Here is a 21,694-nt window from a genome sequence, read left to right as displayed (position 1 = left end):
GGTGGGGATGATATGATCAGCACCACGCCCCTAGCGGCCTTTACCCCCCCCCCTCCCCAGAGTTTCCTCCAGGTACCCACTTTATACGACGCTGGGTGGGCGCCGGAGCCGCTTGAACAGGTGGAAAAAATCTCGGTTCTCTCCAGCCGGTGATCGAACCCGGGTCTCCCGCATGGTAGTCAGACGCCCTAACGACTTTTTTTTTAAAAGGAAAACCCCTAAGCGGAAGTTTTTCCCATCACACTTCATTTACTCTTATCATTGCACTCAAATCTCTATTTCAGGACTTTCAGGACAGACAATCACAAACATCCACGTTCGATCCGGGATTCGAAGCCGGGCGTTACCGCGATGTGCGGGGGCGACTAAAATTTTTGCCCAGGGTGGGGATCGAACCCAGGCCTCGATCGACTGAGCTACCGCGGCTTTAAATTATATTTATAATATAGAGGGATATGTTTTGGCAGGTCTGTCAGTATACGTATCCAGGGTTTCCATTTTCTGTCTGTAGATATTGTAAACGTTCATATATTTTGGTCTTATATAATAATATACGGACTTATTACTTAGAATTGTAATTGCATAGGGTAGTTTTTCTTCACGGGTTTTAAGCTGACAATTCTGCTTATTGGGCTCTGAAATACGGGACGTTGCCAATCATTTGACTACGACTGTGGTACGACGCTCGAGTGTAGGAGATTCGAACGGGTACGAACAAGCGAAAGTGGTCCCATGCAGCATTCTAATGACCAGGATTCCAAGCAGGGACCTCTGCTGACCACTCCAACACGGACAAATCCAGGCCGTGTGTATAACGCAATTTAGTACCAACCACGGTCTTTCCCAAACTAGGCACTTTCTACACAAGAAACAACATTAAAAATAGGCCTCCGGAATCGAGTTGCGACAATCGTGACGCAACACTTGAATGGCAAGCAACAGAGCGAACCCTACCTTCAAGTCGTCCATCTTCAACCTTCCCTCAGGTGTTTTTGGGACTGGAGAAGAAGCGTGTTCCAGTTCCTGCAAGGAATGCGCGCCGACTGATGTCGTCACGAGAGCTTCGTTTTCTCCGTCTCAAAGGTCGGGTAAATACGTGGTCGGCAACTGGTTTCGGACGCAAGTTCAAGCGCAGATTGGAGGAGACAGAAAACAACGTAGAAGAGGTTTCTCTTGTTATTTGCCTAGGGAGATAAGGTGTCTCGCGTTTAAAAGTTGCTTTACTTTACATGTTTGTTATATTCCTTTCTTTCTTGATCTTTCACTTTCGTTTTACATTGAAAAACATGTTCGGATCTCTGGTAAGGCATGGATGTTTGTGACTGTCCTTACGTGCAGAATGAAAAGGTAAAATGATATGATGTTGAGGTTGTAAACATTGCCGATTAGGAGGGTTTTTTTTAATTAAAAAAGGGGGTTATCACAGTTCGCTAAGACGAAAGGGGTCCCAGGTTCGAATCCCAACGTGGGTATGGCTGTTTCTTGCGAGCGTCCAGTCATTAATTTCATCACATCGTCACTTATCCTCATTCGCGATTATCAAAGGTGGCAGGAGGGTAAAGAAAAATGAACCAAATGAATCAATCATGAAACGGTCGTGTATTTATGTCTGTCCGTTCGTGTCAACTATTGTTATGTCAGAGAAGGGCACCCGCAGAGAAGGGTCATTTGGGCACCCTGCCCGCCTAATATATCTGGAAAGAAACTTATGTAATTCTAAGTGTGAAAATATAGCAACATTTTATTGCAAATAATGTTGTTTTCTGTAATTTACAGGCTGTAAGTTACAGCAATGAACTGCCATGTCCAACAAAACAACGACAGAACATATTTACAAGAGACATTAGTAGAATCATGACGACTGCCTTAACTAGGGTTGTGGGGACGGGATTGAGAAGGGAATCTTTGTAATCATGAAGTTCAAAACTGAAAGAAACTCGCCAATTCCTGACTAAGTCGGGAAAATTTCTGGATGTGAAATTATCAAAATGCAATCTCAAAGTCTACACTCTATTTCCCCCTCAAGTGAATGTTTATGCACTTCTGGAATTTTAGACACTTCTTGTGCAGCTAGAATCAACCACTTTTACAATTTCTCGACTGCTCTAGACCCAGAAGAAACGGGATATATATTGGGTGGCGCAAAAATCAGTTTACCCAAAACGCACATTGATAATAGTATTATGATAGTGTATGTGCTTCTTGTGCTAAGTAAAAATTTTTATGTATTGTCGACAGTTGAGTCTCTGGCTTGTTGTAGTATGGTTGTTTGTTGATTGGCCTGCGCATTCTTGTGATTTGACGCCATGCGATTTTGCTTTGTGGGGAATTGTTAAGGATATGGTACACTCATCATCACCCGCAGATTTGGATGCACTGAAAGACTCGATTATATCAATGCGTTTCATGTAATCAACAATGATAAAAGTTTACTGCATCGTATTTGCATTTCTGTTGTTGATCGTTGCACACAATGTATTGCAAACAATGGAGAACACTTTGAACAAAACCACTGAAACGGGAATTTTGTGTATCTACTTGTATTTTGTATGTATACTTGAATTTTGTGTATAAACTTGAATTTGTGTATGGTAAACTGACTTTTGCGCCACCTGGTATTTTCTCTAAGACAAAATTTGGCCTCAACAATTCAATTCACGTGCGGCAATTTCGAATTCATTTTTTTCCCAATACCCTTCGTCGCGTAAAAACAAGCATGTGCACATATTTTAGTTTAGCATGGCATAAATAATTATAATTAGTTCATCTGTCTGTTCATCGGGAATAAACATTTGAAAGTCAGCTGATACATTTAGTGCTGGGATATCTCCTAACGCACTACAGCTGTAATGAAATTTGACGGGAGATAAAGAACTGTGAAATGTCTGCTTGATAATATATCAATTTCCTCCATTGTCCTGCCTTTTTGTCCGCAGGAGGGGGGCTGTACTTTGTTTTGGGTCCTGACGTTATTATTATTATTATTATTATTATTATTATTATTATTATTAACAGTTTTGTAATCATAGTATTTCAATTTCACTAATTGCATGCTCTGTATTAACCCTAGAACACTACCGTGTTCCAATATTACAGTGTAACTACCGCTACGTAAATTTCACGTACATGAAGGAATCTATTTTTAAAACAACCTCTACATCATGAAAACAAATTTCTATTCATTGTGAACATTATTTTGTTTATTTTTCCTTATATTGGAATGTTATTCTTCATTTTAAAATGTATAAGCATGGTTTTATTAAACATAGAATATTTTAAGAGAAGGTCTTGCTTGACAAGCCCGTTCGTATTGTATATTAAGAATGAAGGCGAAAAGTTCGAACAATGAAAAGCAAACAATAATAATATTCATAACGCTGTAAATGAGGAACAAATGTAATTTTAAAGTCTTACAAGAAAATAGTGTATGCTTCTAAACTTTTGTTTTCAAAATCTAAGTATCCAAATCGAATTTACAAATGTCAAAATTACGTGGAAGATACTTCTCGTTTTACACAGCTACGTAAATTTGACGTACAGTGCACAACATAACAAACGAAATCAAGACGATCAGCGCTTGCACCCTCCTTACCACAGTGCTGCCTTATGTCTGACAGACAACTTGAGGCACTGCTAGGCAGAGGGGTGAGTGGTTGCGAGGTGGGAGGTAGGGGAGGGATTTGAGCGCAAAGCATACGTAAATTTTACGTACGGTAGTGTTCCACAAATTGGCTTCCCACAGGAGCAGTACGTAGTTGTCATCCTCCTTTTCTTGTAGTTGCAGAAACTGCAACACTTTCGGTTCCCTTGTGACGTGGCTGCTACTGTACTGGTCTGTCCCTTCCCCAGTACCTTCAAAATTAACATTCTGAACTCCTGTGACAGTCCCGGATTTATTAGCCTTTGCTCCTGCCAGATCTTGGTCAAGTTCTCATGGAGGTGAAGCATGAACTGAATTCGTGAGAATGGTCTCTTTTCTGAGTTGCCCTGATTTTTGTAGAAGTTGTGAGTGTGAATAATGTATCCATTGATAGCTTCGATGTTGATCATATTATAGAAAAATGAGATATTATAGAAAAATTCACGCAAATCTTACGTGAACACAAATGGCGTTATTACTACATGCACGTCAAAATTACGTGTAAGATTTTTCTTCTGTTACTATCGCTACGTATTATTGACGTACAGAGTCTCACATAACGCACAAACTAAAGACGTTCACTGCTTCCGCCCTCCTTACCACAGTGCTGCCACGCACCTGACAGAATGCTCGAGGAATACCATAGGTGGAGGGGTAGGTGTGTGCGATGTGGGAGATAGGGGAGGGAATTGAGCGCGTAGCATACGTAAATTTTACGTACGGTAGTGATAACACTTGTAAACTTTAAAATATCGGTACATCTGATAAAAAAATATTCATTTTAAATTTAATAAGAAAACACTCACCTAAAACTCTTTCCTTCTGACTTTATGGTAGCAAACTGATGAATGAGGGGTTGGAAGTCAATTTCTTTTAGGACATCGGCATTCGCTGTGAGGGAGCAAGGATGTTGATTTTAACCTCCAAACTCCCTACACTTGATTCTTAATTGGTTTCATTCAGAACGATTTGTTTCTTCGAGAAACACAGTACTGAAAGTAGGGTTATGGTGTAAGAAGTTATTTAAATGCTAGAAACTCCTCTCTTCTACCTTATTTAATGAAATAAGCAAGTAAAAGGACTAGACATGTTGCTTCATTTTGCTCTCCTTGTCACTTCTGTCCCTTCTGCGTCTCTTTGGTGCGGCTTCCCTGGACTTGTGACCCCTATGCTATGGCCTAGGATAGCCAAGTGGCAAATCCCCCCTGCATATTCACATACAATTTCGTGAAGTAAAAAGAAATAATAGGTACTAACAGTGTGCTTGGATGGTCAATATATTCATTGCTTTCTCCTTTTGTCAATGGAATATACAAAAAAAAGCATGATAGTAATCTTTCCATAATGATGGCTCCAGAAAATTAATATATGTAATGGCGGAATAGAGTGGACGATAATATTTTCAATCGCATTTCATATAGCTACACCTAAATACAGTGGCGTAAATAGCACCTTCGCAACCCCCGCAGTGCGGGGGGCGGGGCGGCGCACCGGCTTCGGGGGCGCAGTACGAATGATAAATTATGAAAGACCGATAGTAAACAAACGTTTTCCTTTCGGCGTTAAAATATATTTTCAACCAAACATACAATTATTTTATTTCTATGTCCTTACAACTTCAAACAGAAGATGTTAAACACTAGAAAATTAGTGAATTACCAGATTGGAAGAAAACCTTCATTAGCTGAATAGTTCAAGTCATTGATTACGTCACCGATGGGTAGACGACACGCGAGAAATGCGTTGTTCTACCGTGTTCAGATATTCTAGCAAATCAAGTAAACAATAGATTTCAAAGAATGAAACAACTAAAAGAAAGCTTCACTCTTTCAAGCCCTACGGAGCCTCCCCGATGGCGCAGTGGTAACGTCCTCGCCATCAAGGGATCCCGGGTTCGATAACCGGTGGAGGAACATAGTGGTTCGGATCCTACTTTAAGCTGTAGGTCCAGTCCTGATTAGCCTTTCTGTGCATAAAATGGACTTAAAACAACAATTCAATCAATCAAGCCCTGCCGCCCTAACGGAACAGACAGACAGTTAGTGGAGTTTTCTGGGAGAAATATGAAGAAAATGTATATTGCACTGTATCTACAGACATTGTTTGTTTTCGGAATGTAGTGTAAAAACTGAAATAATAATAATAAAAATAATAAAAACATTTCAAACATCAGCGAGGTTTCAGAATTCCTGTTGATAGGGAACAAAATTCTGGCTTGTAGCATTCCTGACGTATGCGCTGCTTATATATGCTGTATTTGTCGATACCTGTGACGTCTTCATTAACTGAGAGTTCGTTTTCGAAGCTAAAATTGATCAAAAATTATTTGAAGAGCACAATGACAAGTGTGAGATTGAGTGGACTGGCGTTTTTCTAGTATCGATAGCAATCGGGCTCGAAAACTGGACTTTACCAAACTAGCAAAGGAATTTGCTTCCATCAAAGAAACGCAGAGGACTGGTAATTGGCAATTAACAACATCGTAATTTTTGTAGAATGTATATTTTTCTACAGTTTGCCTGTAGACTTAACCTTTCGTACCAGTTTTTACATTCATTCAAATTACAAGTATGTATTTTCATTTTGTATGTCTAATAATAATGTAGAAAGGAAAGGAAAGCTTTTTTCTTTTAAAAGGAAAAAAAAACAAGTAGGGCACACAACTAAAAGTTGCGGGGGCACAGAACGTGTGAGTTACGCTACTGCTAAATAATGTACAGAAATGCATATTTTGTATAAATGAACCTTTATATGAATTATCTTTCTCTTTTCCTAGGACCTGGAAGGTGGAAAGACTGGTTGGCGAAGGGGTTTCGCCCCCTGCCCCCCCCCCCCCCCCCTCACACCGTAATTACCTAAAAGAAACAAATGCAAGTAGAAATATATATCAGTGCTTTTTCTTCTGGGAATAAAGGTTCCGGTACTCTTCAACGTGGTTTAATGTGTTCGCTTGACTCCTTGGAATAACGACAAATGCTGCTTCTTCTTCCGCCTTCTCTTCTATTTGTAACTTGTTGGTTTTCTTTCCCTTTCTCTGTCAGTTTCTTCTTTATTATTTCTCCCTATCGATCGTCGTCTATTCCTCTTCCTTCTCTCTCTTTCTCTCTCTATCTGCCCATTTTTCTTTTAAATTTCTCTTATCTTTCTTCCTCGCTTTTCTAAATCAAATTTGGTAAAATGCTTTCCACATTTATCAAAAAACTTACTTACATATTAAACTATTACATAGACTCATAGGTTATTATTTAATTTAAACGACATATTCATTCATTTATTTTAGACGTAACAGCTTTTACGTTGTTTTTTGTCCATTAAACATAAACAACATATTTTCCAATTTCTTACAATTTTTAAGGCGTTTCTACTCTCTTTGTCAATCGCAAATCTACACGACATTTCGAAGTTATTAGAATAAAGGTATATTATTAACTTGATGGAAATAACTACCAGGCTACCGAATCATTTTAGCAACATTTCAAAGCAACAACAGTTCTTATTCGTTTTTTATCACAATCTTAAAGATTAAAATTGTACAAAATCTTAATAGAGTGTGTGAGGTATATGAAGGCAAGAGAGACATTATTAAAAGAGTTACGGACTGCACAGTTCCACTTCCATTGTGTTTGGAATCTTTGAATGTGAACCCTGAGAGGGATATATATATATATTATCATTTTTAGAATAATTTAAGTATAGCAAAAGTGATTTGGAACAATAGTGGAATGTGTTCGTGTAGAAAATATTACAGACGTGTTTTTCCAAGGGAAATATGAAAGATTGTATCCAGTGAATGGGTATGGTAAATACTGCTAATGACAGTAATCCAAGACAAATAATATCACCAAACTTCTAAAACTTGTGTCCAATGCTATTGTGGAACTGTGCTCTCTTTAATCGTTGTACTATTTCGCTTTGTTTAACACTATTTAGTCTAGTGTTTTAGGATTGTTTCTTTCCGGTTTAAAATGGCTTATGCTGTACTGGAAATTTCATAAATAATTAAATGTTTTTTTCTTTTTTTATTGTGCGTACCGCACTATCCGTGTGACGTTGGTTTGAAGTCCATATGTACTCATTTGATGTAGCTACTATATATTTGCACAAAGTGAAAATTCCAGAATGTTCGTTTTTCAATTAATGTCCTACCGGTATAACTCAAAATGCTTTTATGCATATTTGAGAAGGTAGCCGTATTTTTAAAAATATATCAGTGTTATTCGCTAGAATATGGATACGCCTGGTTCTGATTAGCATCCATGGTGTATTCGCGGGTACACATTATACACGACTTCAACTCCATTATTTTCGTACCTTCGATGTGCGTTGCAACATGACAGAAACAACAGAAACAAGCAGAATACATTTCTCTTAAAAGTTTTGTAATAACGTTGCTTCAGACTGAGTAATCAGGTTCCCCAATTTTTTCACACTTCACGAAATCACATATAACTTTTGGCGACAGGCTCCGTACGTATATGTCCGACATCATATTCGATCCAGGGCCGGATTAAAACGAAATAAGGCCTGATGCGCGAAGAATAATAGTAACTGTATAACAAGTAACGCTGTGTCTAGGCGTTCGAAATTGGAGCTCCAAATTTCATTTTAAGATTTATTTTCAGGTTAATATAGCAAAAGAAAACTGTTCGGCTTTCAGAAAATGTCTCGTCTGTTTTCGTCTGGGCCTATTTCAGGAATTGGCCTAATGCTGCAGCATCAATAGCACCCGTCACTGGTCAGGTCTACTCATAGTTTCTCATTTACTAAAAAATTAAGCTTCTGCACCAAAAATATGTGATGGTGTCTGGCCTCCGTACATATTGGTCCAACAACCTTATCTAATATATTCATACAGGCATACACATAAGCAGTGGCGGCGATTAGGGGAGGCGAGGTGGTAGTTGCCCCCCCCCCCACACACACACTTTTGCCACTTTTCACCCCGCACTATGCTTAACATTATCTACCAAGGGAAAGTAAACTGTCCTTGACTCCCCCAGTTTCGGAACCTATTCGCCGCCACTGCACATAAGGGGTCGAAATGAAACAAGTAAGATTTTTCAATTATTTATAGTATCTAGCTCTTATTATGTCATGGTTTCATATTGATTGCATTGCACATAAATAATACTGGCTAAGTACTATAAATGGTTTTCTATAAATATATGTCTCCTATTTATCTACTTTCTAATTTATCAGAACCTGCTAGAAATTCTACAGTATTAAACAACAACACCACATATTCACATTTGTTCCACATTTTGTTCTTTAAACTTTCTTACATTGACCTTTTAAATACATTACAACTTGCAAGTAAAATATAATTGCACTAGTTACCAACATTACTTTTCATACAGGCACAAAAGTAATTAAACAAGCACAAAATAATATTACATACATGCATTAGACTAATTACGACATTATCAAAATTAAAAAAGGCAAACTAGTTTCATTTGACATTGGTGTACCCGATAGAAAAATCACAATATGTATAAACAAAACGGATCTTGTGTATTTCCATTAATCATTAGATTTCACGTACACGTGTAAGCTCAAACTCACATTCACTAATACTTATAAAAATACACACTCAATCAGAAAAAAACACCGAGAGAGGACTCACAATTATTATACACACAGTCCATTGTACAAAAGTTCACATCACCATTAGAATATTGAACACTTCTTTGGGTTTAATACAAACATCATCTCTTTCGAATTTTATGTAGAAGATAGTTGAACACAGGGTTTGAAAATTCAGGAGTGATTCTCCATCTCAGAATGATGTAACTGATGAATCTGAAGAGCAAGAGATATCCTACCAAACCTATCACTTGTATGTACAGCCTGCATCCCTTCATCCCTAAGAATTTTATCAGGAATGTCGGTTCCTTGAAGTGGCAGTAGAGAGTTGAGCATTCCAGAATGCCCCTGCTCCCTCCGTACATGCAAAGTACAAGCGCCACGAAAGCATATCGAACGAAACTTAGCGACAATATAAATTCGGTGAGCATTGAGAAGTCGGTGGTGGTCCCCAAGTTGAGAATTGAGATCGCTAAAATTGGAAATCCAATGGTTGGGAATATTATGGCTCCGGACTGAAAGAAAAAAAAACAACATATGTGTGATTTTTAAAAAAGTGGAACAAAATTAACTCCATGCATCATGACATACCATTAACACCAAGGTTTGGCACAAGTGTAAAGACAAATTGAATGGGTTACGCAAGAAACTCGCCCGACCCTGTGGCCGAGTGGTTAGCACATCGCGCTGCGACGCCAAGGGTCCCGGGTTCGAATCCCGGTCGGGCTTGGTTGTTTGTGAATGTCCATTCATCAATTTCATCATTTCATCACTCATCCCCATCTTCGCAAATTAGCCAAGAGGCACAAAACGCGAAGTAAAATAAACTAAATCAATCAATCAATACGCAAGAAACTCATGTAATCCTTCAAAACAATCCAACTCGTCCATCTATTTTGCAATGCGATTTGTTTTAAAAAATTACAACATATCTTATTACATAGGTCGACAGATACATGATATATCCTCCTTTCAATCTGAAACGGGTTTTTGGAAATATATTAGACCATTACAAGAGGTCATTCTACAAAAGTCTTTCTTCTCCCTCCGCACTCTCCTAAAGAAAAAATGAACCCAGAGTCCTCACTCTAATATTTAAGAAACAAAATATCGTAGAATAATTGTAATATTTTATCATTTTCTGTAATTTTATTTATTGCATTAATGTTATATTTGTATTTTGTTATTATTATCTTATTTATATTATATAAGCTAATACATTACGTGAATTTTTTTGTACCTCGCAGTATTTCGCAAATAATAATGTCCGTTATTTGTACAGTACGAAGAAAATTTACTTTCTTGTGGAATCATTAAAATGCACCGTGAATTCACATAATATTATGTTCTTTTTGGCAGACAAGCCAGGTAATTGTAAAAATATAGACGTAATGCACGATGCAAGGCTATTTGTTTCAGGATAGGATGGAAGTCGCAATAAAATTACACATGAATGAGAAATTGATTCAACGTACCACGTTATGTATGCGATTAGGAGAATTTGTTATCTATTTATGAGAATATGTATAATTTCTAGACAAGAATGCTTGACACCACACAAAATCAATTTATCACTTTCAAGATAGAGCATTTCCTACGAAATTGGAAATTTAAATTGAAAACTACAAAATTCTTGTCTACTTTCTCCATTATTTCACCACCCGGTCGCAAACGTATTCATAAGTTCTAAGAATGAACTGTCTAAACGACGAGACAGTATAAAGAGAAGCAGAAATAAATTTGAAAGCAATGAAAGCAACATGGAACATGTCTGGAAACGTACCTTTAGGTTCTGATAAATATACAGGTTCATGACCAACATACTGTAATCTCTTTACCTAACTTTACATTTTCTATTTAAAGTGAATATTTATTCTCTATTAATGCTGGATATAATTCATTGCAATTATCTTTCCTATGGTATTTTTAACAACTTCTTATCAGAGAATTTTTGAAAATTTCCAATTTTCTTTATAATTGAAGGGCTCGGTTGTAAAACATGGTAAGTGACATTTTGGTTATTTTTGAGTAAGCAAGTAAAATGTGCCATTCTTCAATTTTCGAGTGAAATTGCCATTTCATACAATTTTCATTGGACTCAGTGGAACCTTCTGAAATTGGTAAACACAACACGAAAACAATTTATCTACAGTTTAGCTTTTAATAACCTTTTTTCCTAATGGGCTCTTAAATGCCTAAAATGTCACTTACTATGTTTTACACCCTAACCCTTCAATAATGAGCGATACTTCTTCAATCAATTTCAATCTTTTTATTTTCCTATTACACTAACGAAACCCTTTACCGCAGAAAACAGCACTAACTTAGCACTAACGATGGGAAAAGTTTCATGAGATTTCTAGATAAGTGGCGGGCTACGTGAAGTTAGCCCGCTCCATTTTCGAAATGCCCTAATTTTGGAACCATAGCAGCACTAACGAAACTGTTTACTGCAGAAACCAGCACTAACGTAGCACTAACGATGGACAAAGTTTGGTTATTTTTCTAGACAAGTGGCGGGCTAAGTTTACGGACCTAATCACAACACATCTGTTAATAATAGGTAAAGGGCTTACATAAGTAGCCTCCCGATGGCGCAGTGGTAGCGTCGTCGGCTTGTAGATAATCAAGGGGTCGCGGTTCGATACCCGGCGGAGGCACATAGTGGTTCGGATCCCACTTTTAACTAGATCCAGTCCCGATTAGCCTAAAGTGGACTTACAACACCAACTCAACTCAACAATCTTACATAAGTTCAGTAGTAGAATTAAATCATTCCAAGATCCTACAATGTGCAGTATGAGAACAAACGTAATTGAGCATCATTTTGTTTGTTAAAGAATGAGGAAGAAAACATAGAAAAAGTATCATGTTCCAAAATGCAACCAAACTTGACCATAACCCTATACTTGGCATAAACCCTTTATCTATGGTAATGTTCATTATTATTCTATTGTTGAATTTAATTGTTCGATCCAGAAACTTTACTGCACTAACATGAACATTATCATTAGGCACTGGCGTACGAAGAGGAGGGGCTGAAGGGGCTACAGCCCCCTCCGAAATTTTAAGAAAATCAACTTTTTCAGAGCAGTAACTGCAAACTTAGAACTGTAACTTAAAATGATCTCTGATTACTATTTTTGAGAGTGGAAAGTTTTTCATATATGAAATATCTTATTGTGTATGCCCCCTTAGAGAGCAGCTATGCACTATCTTCATGTACAATTGTAGCCCCACCCGAAAAAAATCCTGCGTACGCCAGTAATCATTACCACACATTGTTTATCACTATTATTTTGTAATGTGTTATTATGCTCTATCGGTCAATTCCGAAAAGATTGCAGACTGAGTTGGATAAACACGACAAAGATAAATAGATATGGATTCTTGCCACAAAAATGTCTCTTGAGGAATGATTCTTTCAAAGAAATAGAACATTATCATGGAATTAGAACAGTCATTGAAAACTGCCTAAAATTTGAATAACAGGGTTACTAACTTTTCATGATCCTAGAGAAACAATCTCAATGTTAATGATGATTTCTATAACTTAAATGTATTTTGAAAAATTTTTAAAAAACATTACTGAGAATTTTAATTTAAGATGAAAAACACAAGAATCAAATTCATAAAAATGCAAACTAATGCTTACCGTAGGACTGCATGCAGACGCTACTGCCATGCCCATGCCTTCGGACACAAAAGAAAACAGGATGGAACAAAATGAGAACTCCAGGAATCTTATTATTTCCCATGGTTGGTCGGTTGTCAAGTAGCAGGTGCTAAGGAATATGAGATTCAATAGTGTCTGAAAGAACAAAAAATAAAATAAATTGAATATATATATTAAAAAGAAATGAAATGCATATTTAGACTTAAAAATGATAAGGAAAATTAAACACTCTTTAAGTATTTCTAAATTTAATGGACATTCAATGCCAATCACTGGATTAGATTTCTTACTCTACAAATAAAATGCAATTATTGTTACATCAACCACAAGTAAAGCCTTTCTAAAATTTGGGTTTATATGACACTATACAGGGACGTTCGGGGTCAAGGAGATGGCACGTCCCCCCCTTACTCTTGAAAAATGAATGTTCACCTACAAATTATAGATTTCACACATAATTTCATTTCAGTCACAGAAATTTATGTTAATTATTACCGGTGCCTTGATGGAGCAGGATAATTTCAGACTGAAGCAATGTTTATTGAGGGAGCGTCATTATTATGGGGGGAAATATGCCACTTTTGCCAGCCTGGAAGAAAATTACCTTGCTTGCCCCTACCTGGAAAAAATCCTGCGGATGTTCATGACAATATATAGTTACAGGATCAGCATGCATCAAGCGTGTAAATTGCAAACTGACTCCACAAGACCTTGGAGCTTATTCAGTGTGTAAGAAAACATTCTTCACACACACCCCTGGACACCTACACCGAAGTCAGAGAATTTCTAAACGTCCGACATCAGTGGTGGAATGGGTAGTACACTTGTCTCAAATTCGAATCTCGGTCTAAGCATGGGTGTTCTTTGCGAATTTCCTCTCATCAATTCCGTCATATCATCACTCACACTGATTGCCGCGATTAGCCAAAAGTATCTAAACAAATTACGCTAAATTACAAAAATTACATCAAATCAAATTCTTAAACTACTTGCAAACCTAACAATACAATAGTATTATTCGTTTCTCGTGTTACACAGAAATAATATTGTATGTGCCCGGAAATACAGGAAGAAGAAGAATTACGTTCTAATATCGAATATTTCACGTTATTTGAAAGGTAATGTACGATCATTTTGATTTTTAAGTTTAAAATGTTCATTAATTTATTTAGGATAAGACACCATTTTCCTATGGGATATGATTTGAATACCAGCAAGCAAGTTTGCAGATACATTTATTAACGACAGTACAGGTAGCTTTCTTAAGCGAAATACACGATACATGTTCTCATACTTACCCCTATAGGCATCCTGGCAAGCGTCACAGCAGCATAAAAGGACTTCAACCCATACCAGCGATTGAAATATTCCCTCTTGAGCAGTTTTACTTCGTTGGGAACTGAAACGCAAACATTTAAGGTATATAACAGGGAACGTGTGAATTTCTATCCCAAATTCATATAGAATGACAATTGTGGCAATGTTTCATAAACATAATTTGAACAGTTGTTTTGATAACAGTTAGAATATATATTATTTTATAAAAATGTAAAGCTATCGCTTTGTTCATCTTACAATGAAGGTACGCCCCGATTCAGTGATGGGTTCATCACCACCCTCCGACTATATATTTTACCCTTCAGAGTTTCCCCGAGGTACCCAGCTGATGAGAGCTTAAGAGCCCGTATCAGCGTCACTCGAAAAACGCACCGGACAGATGTCAAATTTTCTTCCTAGTCTTGCCAATATTGATTCCATTTCCCCCTTCGAACGCAAATCAATTGCATGGTAGACCGTTTGAGGCTTTACTGGTGGGAGGGTTGCTGTGTCGAAAGAAACAGAAGACAAGGTTCCCCCCCCGCTACTCCCCCCCCCCCCCGCGGGGAAGGTCAGGCTCTGACCATAATAGACCTTTCTTTTGAGCCCGAACGTTTATAACTCCGAGCCGAGAGGGTTTCTGTGACAGGACAACACATGTTCCGAGTGTCTGAAAGAAGAAAAACACACATTGACGAACATCGCAATACAACTTACATGTAATAGAGCCAAGGACTATTTAGGGGAGGCGGGGTGTCCAGGGAGTCCGAATCTTCCACGAGAGACTTACTAAAATTAAATTATGTAAATATGCTTGTTTTGTTTAGCATCTGTCGTATAATCGAGATAGGTGTATTTAAGTCAAACTTATTGTAAGGGAAGGATTACATTGGGGTCATACAACTTTGGATGACTGTATCAAAGAAGATTTATACACACCACTACCTAAGTAATATGCTTAAATATTAAATTAAGAGCTTTACTTTTCGTCAAATGGATCTAACATCCTTTTTCGTTATTCAATAAATATTCAATTCCTTATCTGTTTCACAATCACCTTGCCAGGTCAGTTGTTTTTATACAAATTGAAGCGATCTTAACTATTCATGAGCTAGATAATGAATACGTGCTGTTATATTCCTATTCTTATGCCATCTTTTCCCATTCATGTGATAACAATATTAATTAATATTTTAATATTATTAATTTAATATTACTGTTATTTTAACTTGTTTTTATTATTAGAAGAAGGTACCAACATCATAGGCGTGCGCAGACCCTCTGATAAGGGGGGAGCAAAAACCTTGAAATTTAAGTCAGATCGGCAAAGAAAAACCTCATTTTATCTCACTGTTTTAGTTTTTTGCATTGATGTGATATATATATGTGTGTGTGTTTGCGCGCGCGAGTGTGTATATTATATATATATATATACATTACGTAATCTATTCATCCGCCCCTTAACAAACCAACAGCAAAATTTATATAGATTGTCTCTGAAATGTGAGCGCTCGTTTTCCTCCAAACCAAACTGTTATAGCAGCAACTGTATGAATGACTTATTCGTTCTTACTTTCTTTCTGGTAATTTACAATGTATTGGAGAAAAGAAACTGCGAGCGAAGCGAGCAAGAAAATTTTTCGATCCAAATTTTTGAAAGTTGAAAACAGTATTGATTTAATAGGGCGCAAAAAAATTCATAGGACAGCATGGCATTCTTTTTTACAATTTTTCTCAATCAGATTGTTCGGCGCCCAGTGCCAACTCCCGCTACTTCCTAGCTACGGCTCGGAAGTTGACAAGACTGCAAGAAAAGCAGGTACCCCGAGCGAAGCGAGAAAGAAAATTTTAAGAAATGTATTTTTATTTGTATAAAATTTAAAGTCGAGTGGACAATTGTCCCTCTGTAACCCCCTGCAAGTGATCCTGACCGTCTGGAAGAAATAATGAAGATGGACGTGAAAACTAATTCCGTCTTGAGTATCCTTTTGTCCTGCTACTAGTAGATTCTGCTAGTCTTGCTTTCTTTTAATTCAATGATTTCCGTCCAAGGTTGGAAAAAGGCATAAGCAATGCCCCCCTGTCCCATTGTGGTTGCGCCATTTCCTTTTAGAGTATAATATTGTTTAATAACATCGACATTATTGCTCTCCACTAAATTTCTAGGTGAAAGTATAATAATATAGGGGCATGGAACGTCTGGAAGGGGGGGCAAGGATGACCACACCTTGAAAACGAAGGTCAACCTAAAAGTATATATTTCACAAGTATAATTAGATTTCAGTCATAGTAATTTACATTAATTATTATGTAATGGGGACGCAGGAATGCGATAATTTCAAATTCAAGTGGTGTTTTTTGAGAGGACAGTACTAGTATCGGGGTAATATGCCCAATGAAAAAATACCTTTCTTGTCCCTTTGTGGAAAAATCTGCGAACGTCCGTGATTAGGGGGCAATCAACCCCCCCCCCCCGCCCGTGCGCACGCCTCTAACCAACATATGTGGAATAGTTTATAACATCGAGTAGCAGGATATCTCTCCTGTATGGTGCTATAAACTAGGGAAATAATGACGATGTTTTGTAGTAGTGCATAGCTATTCACCCTGTTGCGACACATGTGCAGAACAGGCGGAAGACATTCTATTGTGTTTTCTGCAGTTGGTGAATTATCCTAAGTGAGATGATTTTGATGTTCTTTCTTTTCTTAACGTAATAAAAACGTGTCTTACAACCTAAGGCGTCATGCTTTGTGCTCCGCCTGAGGATGAATTGTATGATGAAACTGATGAACGGACACTCACAAAGAGCATCCATGCCGGGATTCGAACTCCCGGATGTGCTAACCACTTCACCACGGAGGCCAGTGCTAATGCACATGAATATCAATCCAAGTTAGCCATTTGGGATCATTGGGAAAGTCGTGTAGTTAGTAAAATGTGTACTTTTTGCATTTTTGATACAATTAAAACTATTTACAGCCAATGCATATTACTCATATTGAACCGGAACGACGAATTTGTGAATTTACTACAGGACTTTTCAAACATCCGCAGATAAGGCTAATACAGTTTCTTGTTCATATCTATCATAGTTATCCTGAAATACACGTATGTCAGTTTTCACGCAGCTTACTAGTTTCCAGATATGCTTGATTCTGTTAACTGTACACTCCTCTTATTCATAGTTGCGAACTATCTCTCCGGATCCGAGCATGCATGTGAAAAAGAACTGAATCACTCCGCCACGGGGGGCAGCTTTTCTGATTGTAGTTTGTCATTCGAGTATTTGCAATGAACATAATTGTCAGCGATGTTTTCTCAATCCTTTCATCGTTACATCGTTATTGAAAACATCCGAGAGGCAAAAATACAACATTAAGGAATTAAAAGACTAAAGAAACTAACTAACTCTTAAATGTTAATAATTAGAAAGATTATAAGTGAACCTTCCCGCCTCGGTTAGCGGTAATAATGATACTTTGTAATCGACGGGTCACGAGTTCGATCCACGGTTAGGGACATTTAATTAAGTGGCTCGGATTCCACTATAGGGTGTAGGTTTTGTCCCGATTAGCCTCTGTGCAACTAAACATTGCAATTTAGTGCAAAAATCAGCAAGCTTGGGCAGTTTTATTCCTTGTAAGCTTAGGTCTTCATGTTAATAAATTATTATTTATGACGTTGGAAAATAATTTATGCCGAGTGGCCAATTTCTATTCCATGGAGAAGAATCAGATGTGAAACATATATAAAACTATTGGTAGTTATTTTCACTACTAATCACATCTGCCCAGTGCGAGAGCTGCAACTGTATCCATTGATTTATGTCAATGATATTGATAGTCAATGCTTTTGTCTCCTAGTGTAGGTGAATTTGCACTGAAAATATGTTTGTTCTCTCAGTGTTACCTTCACAATACAATTGGTAACATCCTCCAACTTATAAAAATTAATTTTTAACACTCGCTCCAAAAATAGTGACATGATTTACATAGGATAATAATTGTTATCATTTAACTTCGTAGGCATCGTATTATCATCGTTTGACCCTCCAACAACCAAACAGCAATCCCACAGCCTCTGAACACATCCACCTACCAGATAGGCAGCAGAGTATCTGTAAATTTTTTTGGCAAGTTTGGAGACTTGTGATTTAACAATTACTTAGTACGTATTAAATAATCAATGTCCGTTGTTGATCCATGCAGATCTGCAGCTGCCACCTCCAACCACGATTTTACGTACAACACGTTGCAATAATCTTGCGATCTTATAAAAGCAGGAAATGTACTTGAACATAGCAATGGCCTTGCCCTAAGGGAAGTTTTATAATGGAAAATATTACGTAAGATAGCTTCTTCTTCTTTAATTTTCGATCGAAAGGCGTCTACCGTACTATAAAAATCTGGGGGCTACAGGGAGCTTAGATATGTTGTTGGGGTTTCATCCCTCCTGACCTCCTTGTAGCTCCGTCCCTGGCTGTATGTATTTCGTCCAATGAGTACAAGCTAGCAAAACTGTGAATTTCAACAAGTTTGTAGGTAATTCTGCAGCTGTTCATAAAAACAGACGTATATTATTAGTTTCTTGCTGTGGTTCACTTTCCCATTTCAGCAAAAAAGTATTCACACTCTTTGCATACGGTGAGTAAATGGGGGGGAAGGGAGAAGTTGCCCCTTAATAGCCTCACTTAGAAATTTAGTGCAGAAGAATCTAATAACAGTTCTTAAACAACATTATGCTTTTATAGAAATAAAAGTAAATACTATTTTCAAACCTACGAAAGTTCCAAGTAACTACGTAAGGAAAGGGTAGTGTATTACTTCCTATGTAATTGGACTCTCCCACTAGCAAATTTCTTATTAACACCTCCACATATTTTATTCTTTAGTTGTATTATCTGTATGTGTCTGCAGAATAAATTGCCCATATATTGCACATGAATAAATTATGTGTAGTTCTTTTGAATTTGCGGTACTAAACCACGTTTATACGTACAATAGTCTTTGAACGGCAGAGATGGAAAATAAAGCGCGAGCAGAGAACAATGGTGCCACTGAAGTTGAAATTCATCTAATAAAGTGATTTTAGATGCGTCTGGACACACACGACCCTGTTTTGTTCCCATAAATGTAATAAAAACAGTGAGATGGAATGAAGGCTTTATTTCGTCAGCTGAACTCTTATCAAGGCCCTTGCTCCCCATAATCGGAGGATCTGAGCACGCCTAAAATTCCTTATACAGAAATAGTGTTATTTGTCGTATATCCAGAAAGTTGATTGATTTGCTTTATTTTACATCGCTTTTTGTGCCACTTTTAGCCAATTTGCGAAGAAGGGAATAAGTGATGATATGATGAAATTGATGAATGGACACTCACAAACATCCGCGGCCAAGCCGGAATTCGAACCCGGGACCCCTGCGTCGTAGTGCGATGTGCTAACCACTCCCCCACGGTGGCCGGCCCCAGAAAGTTGAAAGTGAATGAAATTTCTATGGTGTGTTTTGTATGGTCATTATCAATAGTAAGTCTGTCATATTATTCAACTAAATAATGTCTTTGGAAAAGAAAAAACAACATATAATTAATGTATTTTATTTTACATAAGACCTATGCCTAAAAGTATTTTTGTATATGATGACACAGAACTATCTTATGTTGTGACTTCTTTGGGTCTGACTGTAATATATATATATATATATATATATATATATATATATAATTATTATTTTATCACCAATTACATATATATATATATATATATATATATATATATATATATATATGTGTGTGTGTGTGTGTGTGTGTGTAATTGGTGATAAAATAACGCAGTAAAGTATTAAGTAAATATATTTTATCCCCCTACTTACAAATCATGAAAGGAGCCAAATTCGAAATTAAGTTGAACGGACGTTCAAAATGTTTAAAAATAGCACTATTTCCATCAAGTATTTTTTACCATTGACCCACAGAAATATCTCAAACTGACAATGAACGTTCATTGAACTTATTTATGATCGACAGCTAAAAAGTCATTCATTTGCGTGGCTGGTTGATAATCCACCACCAGATAGAATTTACACAATATTTACCTTAAAACTTTGAGTAAAGTCACCTTCCCCCTAAAAAAATCCCTTGGTAATGGACTTTCGTGTTCTCACAAAAAAAAGTTATAATTTGGCACAATTTTTCTTTTGCAGGCAAACCTTTTGTAAAGGTGTACTTGAGTCTGTGCAACCAGCCCTTCCCATTTGTGAACAATATACTGGAGAAATCCCCCGTTCTTCACTGTTGTCATTGCACTACAACCCCATCGTGATTTAGTATTAGGATATAGCGTAGTGAAGATCTGTTTACAAGCATCTCCCAAACCATTGATTCTCCCCCAAAACCTTTCCCTGAATTCTTTTTTTCTTTTCCTAGCTCTCAGCATGCGGTTTTCTTGGAAGACCGGCCGATTGTGAAAGAAAAAAGGGCCGTGGAGGGGGGGGGGGGTTGAGCGCGAGCGGTACAGAGGGGGAAACGGCTAGCGCGACCAGCTTAGAAACGTCAAAGTTAAAATTTACATACATTGCTCTGTACGTCGACGAACTACAGACATTCTAAAGAAAATTATGTAAGATCAGTTTCATTTCTTTGCTGTAGAAGAACAGTTGAAGCTTTCTTGCGCTTTAAAATGTTGATTTAAGTTATTACATACAATTGGCGAGCAAGTGAATTTTACGAAATTGAGATAAGGAAAACTACGTAATAAATAATATATTTAAAAAAAGGCTGCGCGACATAACTAACTTCATATTTGATCTTTAACTCAGTAAAATTTAAATGCCACACACTTGACTGTTCGAGCACAGAACGTCGACGCAAGAACCTATTTTTTAGGTATCGTCACCAGCGGTGATACGGGCTCTTAAGTGAGTCCCCAACATTCGGAAATATTGGAGGAAAAATTCCCATCTGAGTTCACCCACATTAGGAATCGGAGTTATATCTAAGCACGCTAATAAAACAGTTCATTATATTATGTTACATTGTATTCAGTGCCGGATCTACAAGCAGCAAAACCCCGAAGTGCGGGGGGGGGGGGACAATTAAGCCTTTAGGGGGCCCTCAGCCATTGGCATAGAGGGTTCGTATATGCGTATGTAAAAAATAAACGTAGGTACTCAGGGGTACAGAAACGAATACAATATATACAGGTAAACGTAAAGTTCCCTGTGAATATAGCACAATGCTATGAAGGCACATTTAGGGTATGTGGGCAACACATATTGTCGATGTCGGCCATCTTGGAGGTGATGTGATCAGCACCACGTTGCGGCCGCCTTTATCCCCATCACCCCCAGGTACCATTTGATTTGAGGCTGGGTGGGCCCCAGAGCCGCTTTATGCGGGGACAAAGCCGGAAACATACTACAGACCTTAGATCAGCCACCCCGGGTTTCAATAATGACCAATTTTATTCCAGCCTAA

At 37.6% G+C, this 21,694-nt stretch overlaps 1 protein-coding gene across 2 annotated transcripts in view; it reads right to left on the bottom strand.

Moving 5' to 3' along the window:
• hgo (homogentisate 1,2-dioxygenase) overlaps nucleotides 1-21,694 on the bottom strand; it is a 206,567-nt gene that overhangs the window by 37,876 nt on the left and 146,997 nt on the right. The window contains exons 9-10 of one of the 2 annotated variants that reach the window (XM_083138161.1): nucleotides 14,198-14,298; nucleotides 12,879-13,034 (exon numbers count right to left, since the gene is read on the bottom strand). In XM_083138161.1, the coding sequence (XP_082994287.1) occupies nucleotides 12,879-13,034; nucleotides 14,198-14,298 (257 nt within the window). Of the gene's footprint in view, nucleotides 1-954; nucleotides 1,055-12,878; nucleotides 13,035-14,197; nucleotides 14,299-21,694 lie in introns of those variants that run through there. The other variant, XM_083138162.1, reaches the window with a different exon arrangement.

The sequence above is a fragment of the Lepisma saccharinum genome, chromosome 16 (assembly GCF_977018435.1).
Source record: "Lepisma saccharinum chromosome 16, izLepSacc3.1, whole genome shotgun sequence".
Taxonomy (NCBI): Eukaryota; Metazoa; Arthropoda; class Insecta; order Zygentoma; family Lepismatidae; genus Lepisma; species Lepisma saccharinum.
This window is presented reverse-complemented; position numbering and strand designations above follow the sequence as displayed.